Below are 10,163 nucleotides of genomic sequence, written 5' to 3'. Positions count from 1 at the left end.
GTGAAATAAAAATTTAAAAAATGAAATGGCAACTAAAACATCCTCTACTTATTAATAATTTAAAGTTGTTAAAAATAGAAACAATCAACTTTCAATCATAAATTATCTATCAAGCAGCCGTGATGTTCATGTGACAATGTTTCTTTGAAAAGCATCAAGGTTTATAATCACAATTATTGCAATGAAAGAGAAAATAAAAAAGAAACAAACATGTTTAATTCAAATGTTATTAGGTAATTTGGCCAATTTGGTGTCACCCTGTTAACTCATTAATCTGCATGTTATCCCCACTCTAATGTTGTTGTGGACCAAAATTCAGTTGAAACTCACTTATCACTCTCAAATACAATCTATATTTCATTTGAAATATCCGTAGATGGTTCGCTTGGCTGGCCAAGTAAATTTAGGGGTTTTACAAAAAGTATTCCAAACAGTAAATGGCGTTCTACTAGTAACCCAACGGTACCCGACAGAAATATGTAATTGGTGCTACTGTCGGATTTTGGTAGGATTAACCAACCAGGGCATTGTTTCAACGTTTTAACCCGCCCCTTTCTTCAGGACGCAGCCAACGGTTTAAAACGATAGAAGAAGAAACTTCAAAAGGGAAGTGCTACAGGGTAACCAGAATTCGGGTTACTACATTTTACCAGTTAACGCAGGTTTTAAATATCTAAACGAGAGAAACAAACCGACCTTGCAGAATGGCCACCGGTGAGTAGAAAACATTCAGATCACTTGTTTCTTTAACATGCCTTCTCACTCAGAAAACACAAAAAGTCGGCCGATTAGCAGTGTTGTTAGCGACAAACCGCGAGGCCACGAGGAACGGCTTCACCTATCTAAGGGAGTGTATCATTGAACTGAAACGTTTGCGTATTTCCTCAACCGATGTACGTCTTAGTAAGATGCTAGTTTGTAGACAATGGTTTACCTCTCAGACACCGCTTGATCTATTGCAAGCCGTTGTGAAACGAGTGTTAGCTGACCAAACGAGGTGCGTTGTCTCGGCCATCTTTAGCCGCTCGCTAAGTTAGCACGTTTTTGTCAATGACTGTTCTTTGTGTATATGGCTAATGTTTCGACTATACAACGAAAACCGCTTTCAGTTAATTGACTACGGGAAACGAAGTTGAAGCAAATTATATATATTTCTTGTGTACCTAATGCATTTATCGTCTGTAGTGACTTTACAAAACCGTTGCTGCACGGGTTTAAGTCAAATTTAGCCAAAGCCCAGACTGAATTGACCGCCATTTTCAATGGATTACTGAGCCAACAACCCCGTTCTGTCCTCCTTGTTTCAGCGCAATTAGTAGCCGGTGGTCAACCTAATCTAACCAAAACATCTCTCAGAAATACCTTATTTATCTATAACCCTTAAGTGAAACGTTCTTTATTTATTACTATTTTTTCTAGATTCCGGCTACGGTGGCTCTCAAAGGTAACGTTCAGCATATCAACCTATTTAACAGCATAAACGTCTCAAATTTAAAATATTGTTTTAACTTATTTTTTATAGTTATGGATCATACAGCAGTCAGCAGAGTGGACAGGTGAGTTATTGTGTACATTTTTGTATGGTCATACATACCCGATCGTTACGTATGAGTAGCTAAACCGTCGTTATTACGTCATTCATCAGAATATCGAAGTTGAACTGAATGTATACTGATTTATATATTAATGTACCATCATCTATCTGACAAGTAAATATAGAAAGTATTATAGTAATATAAAAGTAGTTCATTGCATTTTGTTTTACAGGAAGTGGTTATTGCTAGACAGGACAATTATTGGTTCCATTTAGACAGAATCTTCTAAATACGAAGTTATTGGTTTTTCACAATACATTAGTAATTCCTGTTGAAAAAGTTAGCATAAGGGAAAGTTTTCTGTAAATTGAATTTGAAATGTTGTTCTAAAATAGTTTTGTTCTTAAGTGTTAAAAGTGTTTCTTTCAGGGATTCGGACAAGGCAATGGTAGTGGCTCTTACAGTGGACAGAGCTACAGTACTTATGGTCAGCAAGCTGTGACACAAGGTACAGTATTACACTGCACACTGTTATTTGAGTGTCTGTAAAATAAATAAATAAATAATGTTATAATAAATTAAAAATAACTAGACACCACTTTAATGTTATAAACCAGCAATGGTTGCAATTCAAGATTCAGAGTGTTTACTGTCATATATGCAGTCAGGAGACCTGTGTCCCTGTACAATGAAATACTTGTTTTACTGTCCTAAGTGAAGCCATATAGTTACTGCTGATAGAAGCGGAACAGGTCAGTTTGTAAAAACGAAACAATAAATAATAAACCTAGAAGGATATTATTTGGTATGCAAGTTGACATGTAAACAGTTACATTCACTCAATGAAATTGCTCTGAACCTGGTGATTCATTTTAATAGATGGTTATGGGCAGTCTCAGGGCGGTTATGGGCAGCAGCAGAGCTATGACAGTTATGGACAAGAAACTCCCGGGTAAGATGAAATACTGAATTTTGGTGAGCATGACTGATTGAGTCCATGACGATGTGGTTGGTGACATTAATCAGAATGTAAATCAAATATCAAAGTACATGATTTTAGCTGTTGGGTTTCAACTTTTATGCATTTTTTGTTATTGTGCCCACTCACAGATATGGTGACAAGTCGTCATCATATGGACAACAAGGATCTTATGGTGGGCAAGGACAAGGTGGGGACAGCTATGGACAGCAAGGATCCTTTGGTGGACAGGGACAAGGTGGGGTTAGTGGAAGCAGTGGTTATGGTGGTCATAGTCAAGGAGGTGGAAGCAACTACGGAAGGTGGAATGAAGGTAATGACAATTAAATCACTCATGTTTTCTGTAAGATACTGGCTGTCTTAATGGAGGTACTTCAGCAGTCTCAATGTATATTGTTGTATTAGGCGAAAGTGGTGGTCAGGCTGGGAGGTTTGGCCGTGACCATGGAGACCGCTCAGAAGGAGGCGGATACAGGGGCAGGGGTCGTGGCTATGACCGTGGAGGTTATGACCGCAGTGGTGGATATGACCGTGGTGGATATGACCGCGGAGGAAGAGGCGGACATCATGGTATGGGGTAAGTTGCGCAATGCCACTGCCCCCAAGGTATTTAAAATCTGTAAAATACGAGGCATGATCTAAAGCCAGTCAGTAATTCATTGCACATCAACTAGAAACCTCATGCATGACATTTGCTTCTCATCTTCTCTGCTCCAGATACTCGAACTTGTAGATTTATATATATATTTATTTATTGGTCAACCTGGATGATAATTGCTTTTCGCAGATGAGAGCTTGACTGGTGTTGATTCCTGGCTAAAATATTCATATATTCACATATTCATGTGTTTACCAATTAGATTTGATTCATGATTCATGATCTGTTTTTCATTGTGATGTTTATGATGAATTCAAATAATGGCAACCCATTAAACATCAACACAGTAGTTTCAACAGTACTAGGCAGGTTGTTTTTTTCAGATACAGGGTTTGTTTAGATATATATAAAGCAGAATTGTTGACATCAGGGGTGTAACTATGCACTTCCACAATATCAAAATGACCAAATGTGAGAAATGGATTTGTAATATTTTCTATTACGGAATCAATGGATATGATTATTTGGATGTAAGCGGTCACTGTTGATCTCCAGTTGTGCTCAACTGTTTAGTGTTTAAAGATTCACTGGTCTGTTGAAGATGCTGCCATCAAATGTAGATAATATTTCCGGTAACAGATTAAGAAAGGAATTGACTGAACAAATGGTTTCTGAACCTAAAGAAATGATCAACTGTATGCATGTACATTTCCAGGCAAAACGTGTATCCACAGTACAATATCATGCCTATATAAAATCTGTTGAATCACAGAATAGGACAGTAAAACTGTTGTCAGCTCACCATAAACAGGAGTGACCATTTTAAAAACGGTTTAGTTTTAAGGACTGTTTCACTGACTTTCATTATGTCATGATATGTTTGAAGATGTAGGTTTAAGAAGCAAATGATTGTGTTGAAACTAGTGACCACAAATTGCTATTCTGTTTTTTTTGGGGGGGGGGGGATTTGTCAAACAGTCTGTGCGTGCGCGTGTGTGTGAGATCCTTTGGACAGCTCACTTTTGTGTTTAAAGAATGTAACTGAAAACTCTTCAGCCTTTCGCCTTCTTTCTTGGTTAAATGTATGACCTTGCCAACAAGTTTGAGTCAACTGTATTGTTACACCCCTAGTTGACAACTTTTCTCTGTCCCTTACCGTGCGGCATTTTGTGTCCCATTTTGGAGGCTGCTTGGATACGAAAGTATTATGAAATGGCTCAATGAAAACTATCCAAACCACAGGGCAATCCTGTGCATAATCTTGAAAATACCCTAATGTTTGGGGTTGTTAATGTGAATTGTGCACCTCATCCAAGAGTACATTCACTGCTCTTTGCACAATTATACCTTTTTTTGTATGAAAGTGGCAAGAAGCTACTTTCTGAATTTAAGGAGTTATGACTTCATTTTGAAAACCTACCCTGCCTTTCCATAGCCTGTTCTGTATTTCAAACTTGGAGTGTTTTTTGGTTTTGTTTGGAAAAAAAACTGTTAAAGAAAATGAGGTCAAAAACTATTGACTGAAAAATTTATAAATTTTTGGCAGACATATGGCTTACATACACACACTGGCTTGCATTGCAGTCCAGCAAGTGCGGACCACGGTACTCAACTAAAATTACAGTTATACCTGGAGCCATATATTAAACTGCTTCACAGTCTGGTTTCATTCAAGTGTTGTGTATTTTGCAATGGCGAACATAATGTTTTTTGTTAACATGGATCTACATTTTATACTACAGGTGTTCAAAGTGATAGAACCATTAGACAGACATCAGTAGAATTATCTCATAAATGCACACTCAGTGGAAAATTGCTTATGGAGTTGCTACACCACCTCACATCTTTTAAGATGTGACTATTTTTATTATTCATATTCTAGTACAAATTTGCCTTTTGGAATCCAACATAGTTCTGTTTCTTCTAAAGGTACCAAATTTTAAATGGAGAACCCCATGACATGTGGTAACTGTCTACACACTTGCCCTGATTGTTCAGAGCTGCCCAGTCATCTGTCCATTGATCTCTATTGTCAAAGACTAACACATTCCTCGTATGAGACATTTCCACCATAGTCGCACACCCTGGCAGGAGTGCATACTGATGGTGATGTAGGGGAGCTTTGAGCTCTCAGTTGGGACAAAGGAAAAGCCATCATATCTCCAATTTTTCCTCTGCAGAGGTGGTGACCGTGGTGGCTTCAAAAATTACGGTGGTAAGTGACGAGCATCAGAACTGTGTCGGTGGGGGCGAAAACAACTTGAGTTAGTTGAAAGAGGAAGAAAAATGGGGAACAAAGAATGCCACCATTTATGTTCAGATCTCAAGGGAATCCACCTATTTTAATGTCCTCAGATATGGCAAACATGGAGTCGTAGATGTTAAAATAATGGTTTTGTTGCATGAAGACAGGAGTTGATGTTAAATGGCTGAGGTGTTCCGGGACGAGGAGAACAAGATTTCTTAAACTGGAAACATTTTGGTGGTCAAAAACGAAACATTGTGTCCGCGCTGAATGGTGTTGGAATGTGATGCATTGGTATGAAAACACCTTACAGGGATGTATAACTGGACTCAGATTCCTCAATTTATGCACTGATAGACATTAAAATTATCTTATTCTGTAGAATACCCCAATTAAGAATGTGGTTGCTCAACCAATCTCTTCCACCCTTTGCCTTGTGTTACAGGCTCTCGAGACTACAGTGCAAGGGATGAATCAGGCAAGTCATAACTTAGCTTTTTTTTGAGTGCGAACTTTAGAACATCAGTTCCACAGTGAGCCAGATTTCCTTATAAATAGATACTATGTTGGTCATCGAGGACTTTCTGCATTTGAAACATAGATTTTCTCTTTTTTTCCACAGCTGGGGAACAAGATAACTCTGACAACAACACCATATTTGTTCAGGGACTAGGAGAGGATGTCACAGTGCAGGAAGTTGGTGATTTCTTCAAACAGATTGGAATCATCAAGGTATTGTAATGGTTGTTTGCAATATTTTCTTTCAGAAACTGTTGATTTATTCTTTAGAGCAGCCAGATTGAATTAAATGTTGGTCCCATCAATAGTTTCTCTTGTTTTATCACTGTCTAAACTGGTTATTACAGTATTGTATGGCTTTTATTTTTTGAGGTGAACAAGAAAACTGGACAGCTGATGATCAACATCTACTCTGATAAAGCCACTGGGTTGCCGAAAGGAGAGGCTACAGTGTCATTTGATGATCCACCCTCTGCTAAAGCTGCTATTGATTGGTTTGATGGTATGAAAGTATTAGCCGTGAAAGAATTGTTTTCTTTGCAGAGTGAATTGTTTGGTTTGGAAATATGTGGAGACATAGTCATTAGAATTGTTGAATATTGAGAAAAAACAAAATGCTAATCAAAATTGAAACAGCTGCACAAGTGTTGTGCAAGCGCTGACATATATGCTTATCTCTTATGACTATTTTCTGGCCATTGGATGGATATAGACAGTCAGTGAACATTTTTCTTCTTCAGTTTGATTTGTTGGACTTTGAAGATGGAAAGGGCAAGGGTGTCTGTCACTGTCCATGGATCTGAAGTGGCTTTATGAGCATGACATGTTCAAGTTGTTGGCCTTCAAATTCCCCAGATCTCAGTCGTGTTGAGCACTGAGGAATGTGCAGGAAAACAAATTCTATCAATGGAGCCCCCATCTCTACTTCTACCACTTAATGGATCAGCTGTTAATGTCACGGTGCCAAATATTACTTTCAGATACTCTGAAATACTTTCAGAGCTCTGATGGAATCCATGCCTCAATGGCCGATAACTGTATTGTGGCAAAAGGAAACCCCTACCATATCGAGTCATAAACGTTATGGCAGATCAGTGAATATGCTCATCATGTACTTAAGTGCAATGTGAAGTAGGTGAACCCAAAGTACCTGTCATAACTGTGCTTAATTCTTGCTACTGCACTTTCCATATTTCTACAAACTTCCTTGAGTGAATTCAGTTACATGTAATGTCATGTTTTCATTTGTTTTATATAAGGTCACATAGTCTGTCAAGGCAAACAGGCACTTTGACATGTGGGAATTCAACATTGAATGTTGCCTAGAAGAACTTAGTCGCAGCAGTCTTATTGCTGTCTATATTTATATTTTGACCTGTCACTTGACCCAAAACGTATGGTGGGAAAATATGGCTCATGTGGAAAACAAATGACCTATCCCGAGATGGGATTTTTTAAAAATGATTTTTAATTGGTGATCTTCTGTTTCAGGCAAAGATTTCAAAGGCAAACCCATCAAAGTATCATTTGCTACCCGCAGAGCTGAATTCACACAGAGAGGTGGAAGAGGGGGACGAGGAGGTGAGAAGGTCGTCTAATATTTCGGATATCCATTTAAATTCAAGCTGATAAATGCTGTAATGTTGTTAATACCTGTTGGCCAGGTTTCAGAGGTCGTGGTGGTGGAGGCCCAAATTTTGATGTCAAAGGAGGAGACTGGCCCTGTCCTAACAGGTTTGTTTTATAATGTAACCCATCCATGTCATGTAAAACAGTGTATTGCACCTTCAAAAACTTTAAAAAAATTAGTACCCATCTCTATCCCTTAGTTCTTGCGGCAATATGAATTTTGCCCGTCGGCAAGAGTGTAACAAATGTGGTGCCCCCAAACCAGCAGATGCAGGATTTGGAGGTAAAGTGGATTCATTAAGATCCTGCTGAAAGTGTTGTCTCCCTCCCCAGTTTTCAGAAACTTGTTAGGGATTTTCATATTCATGCAGAATTAGGATTAAGATTTAAAGTAAACTTTCATTGCCCTTAGTCTTTGATTGTTTTATCTTTTCAACCCTTTAAATTTTTTTTTTTTTTTAATGATTTTATTGATCTGCAGATCGTGGTGGCCGAGGTGGTTATGGTGGTGACAGGGGTGGTGGTGGGTTCAGAGGTCGTGGAGGATTCCGTGGAGGAGAGCGTGGTGGTTATGGAGGTGGATATGGAGGCGGTTACAAAATGGGAGGAAGGTGTGTATTCAGTTCAGTGTTACATAATCAATGGCTTCTCTACAGGGAAAATAGTATGTGTGTGTGTATATATATATATATATATGATCAGCAACTGCTTTTTGTAGCTTCTCCTTTATGAGAAAGGGCCTTTAGACAATTGTGATAATCCATTTCAGCCCCTTTTTAGTTTCTGGACCATCCATCACATGTAATTTGGAAATTAAACAAGGATGGAAATGGTCATGCTTTAGTTTGTGGTGCTTCACATTTTTGTACTGCATAAGGACTGAACATGTTCTTAACCTAAAATTTAACAAGACAGCTTGAAATTACAGTCAGAACTGTCTTATTCCATTATAATGGACTTTTGGTCACAGACGGGTCAAATAGACATACCTACAAATACAAGAAATGATTTAATTTCTGCTGATGTAGTTAAATGCTTGACCTGCAGGGGGCAAAGTATCTGAGAGGAGTTACTACTAACTTATTTTTCAGCAACTACAGTACAATTACAAATTATGCATCATGCAGATGTTTCACTCAGCACAAGCCACGCACTGAAGTCTCAATGTTTGTTCATTGTAAAATGTAGTTAATGAAATGCTGATATTTTAATTGACTGCAATAACAAAACACTTTGACGAGTTTCGAACTTTAATCAGATTAAACTTCTTTATTTAAAGAGGACTACTCCTTATAAAATTGTTCAAACAGTATGCAAGATGAAATTGGTGCAGATTTAGTGGGTCCCAACATTTTTCTGTTCCATTCTGACTGAAGACTACAGTTTCATTTAAGCATCAGGGAATTTCCATGATGTAATTCTGTCAGGGAGATTCAGGAGGTGAATTAGTGAAGGTTGACTTTAAAATATTTTGAACTCTTGAAATACTTAACTGAATGTTATTAAGAAAAACTATTCACTGGTCAAAAAAAAAGTACTTTTTCTCTGTATTATTCACATAAGTCACTAAGGTTGATCCTTTCCCCTTCTCAGAGGTGAGCGGAGGGATGACCGAAGAGAGAGGCCATACTAAACATTGAGCAAGTGGGCATCAGTCCAGCCCTGGAGGGTTTCTTTAGAAGATGGATAAGATACTCTGACTTTGGTATTTTTTCTCATCACCAGTCAAATCAGGATGGATGGGTCTGTCATCTATAAGAGGGACTTCTAAGCTTGAGGGAAGTTTTGGCATGTGCTCAAATGTGTTGTCTTATTTCTTAGTACAATATTTTTAATTTCTGTCAGGTTCTAGGTGCAGGTGTTTGTGAGCTAGACTTTTCACCATTGTTTTGTATGAGCAGAATTAAATGTTTTATTTGGATCCTATCCCCCCCCAAAAAAACAATAAAGGTGATCTTTTCCATTGTGGGAGTTATATTATTTGCACAGCAGCAGCATGTTATGTTACTGACAACAAGACAAAGAAAATTACATTGGATGGTGAATTAAATTGTGAATTCTCAAAAAACGAGACCCATTTTTTGGGGGGGCTGCACAATCAGTTTTTGCGAAAATGGCTTGCAGAACTAAGTGTTGTTGACCGTTTTGCTTAAACCAATCAGATTTTGAGTCTGCGACATCAAAGCCTTCTAGCAGGCTACGGCAACGTCAGCTTATTCACACCCTCTGATTGCTTAGTCAGAGAGAGGACAAGTTATTAGCCAGGAGTTGGTACTAGAGAGCTGTGAACAGAAATATTGTTGTGTTTTGTTTAACCTTGGTATCGACAACTCACGATGGCGGCAGGAGAAGAAACGGATTTAGTTACTAATGTGTCATTAAAGCCATTTTCTTTTCGAAGAAAAGCTGGACACAGTAAGAAAGGTTGGGCAACTCCTAAGCTGGCGAACCTCTCACAACCAGGAAAATGATTTGCCCGACATTTTTAAGCCACGAACTACGATATGTAGCCCTGGCTCACAGGCTCAGAGGTACCCTGCAAATTGTATTGCTTTGAGTGTACCTGCACGGATAATCAGTACGACAGAATAATTTAATTCTTTTTGAGGAAAGAAAGGAAGATGGATTTTGTCTACAAATGATCAGAATTTTTGGTGA

The 10,163-nt window shown here is 38.3% G+C and overlaps 1 protein-coding gene across 2 annotated transcripts; it reads left to right on the top strand.

The window, feature by feature from the left end:
• The first annotated feature begins 567 nt into the window (after nucleotides 1-567).
• On the top strand, nucleotides 568-9,469 carry taf15 (TAF15 RNA polymerase II, TATA box binding protein (TBP)-associated factor). Of its 2 annotated transcripts, XM_086164581.1 has the most exons (16): nucleotides 568-714; nucleotides 1,420-1,444; nucleotides 1,523-1,556; nucleotides 1,965-2,043; nucleotides 2,415-2,487; nucleotides 2,646-2,827; nucleotides 2,920-3,091; nucleotides 5,293-5,327; nucleotides 5,803-5,835; nucleotides 5,980-6,089; nucleotides 6,249-6,378; nucleotides 7,368-7,457; nucleotides 7,541-7,610; nucleotides 7,706-7,788; nucleotides 7,987-8,116; nucleotides 9,099-9,469. In XM_086164581.1, exons 1-16 carry the CDS (start codon nucleotides 705-707, stop codon nucleotides 9,136-9,138), a joined length of 1,296 nt encoding a protein of 431 aa, XP_086020707.1. In that variant the 5' UTR covers nucleotides 568-704; the 3' UTR covers nucleotides 9,139-9,469. The 2 variants fall into 2 exon arrangements, with proteins under 2 accessions (XP_086020707.1, XP_086020709.1); XM_086164583.1 differs by lacking the exons at nucleotides 568-714; nucleotides 5,293-5,327 and having other exon boundaries at nucleotides 1,419-1,444.
• Nucleotides 9,470-10,163: the final 694 nt, after the last annotated feature.

Source organism: Fistularia commersonii, chromosome 18 (assembly GCF_037954325.1).
Source record: "Fistularia commersonii isolate RoL2024-O1a breed Wild chromosome 18, RoL_Fcom_v1.0, whole genome shotgun sequence".
NCBI classification, from domain to species: domain Eukaryota; kingdom Metazoa; phylum Chordata; class Actinopteri; order Syngnathiformes; family Fistulariidae; genus Fistularia; species Fistularia commersonii.
This window is presented reverse-complemented; position numbering and strand designations above follow the sequence as displayed.

Coding starts and splice junctions, on each gene's coding strand:
- taf15 (XM_086164581.1), top strand. Junction 2,488..2,645: donor TATGGACAAGAAACTCCCGG/GTAAGATGAAAT, acceptor GCCCACTCACAG/ATATGGTGACAAGTCGTCAT. Junction 6,379..7,367: donor TGCTATTGATTGGTTTGATG/GTATGAAAGTAT, acceptor CTTCTGTTTCAG/GCAAAGATTTCAAAGGCAAA.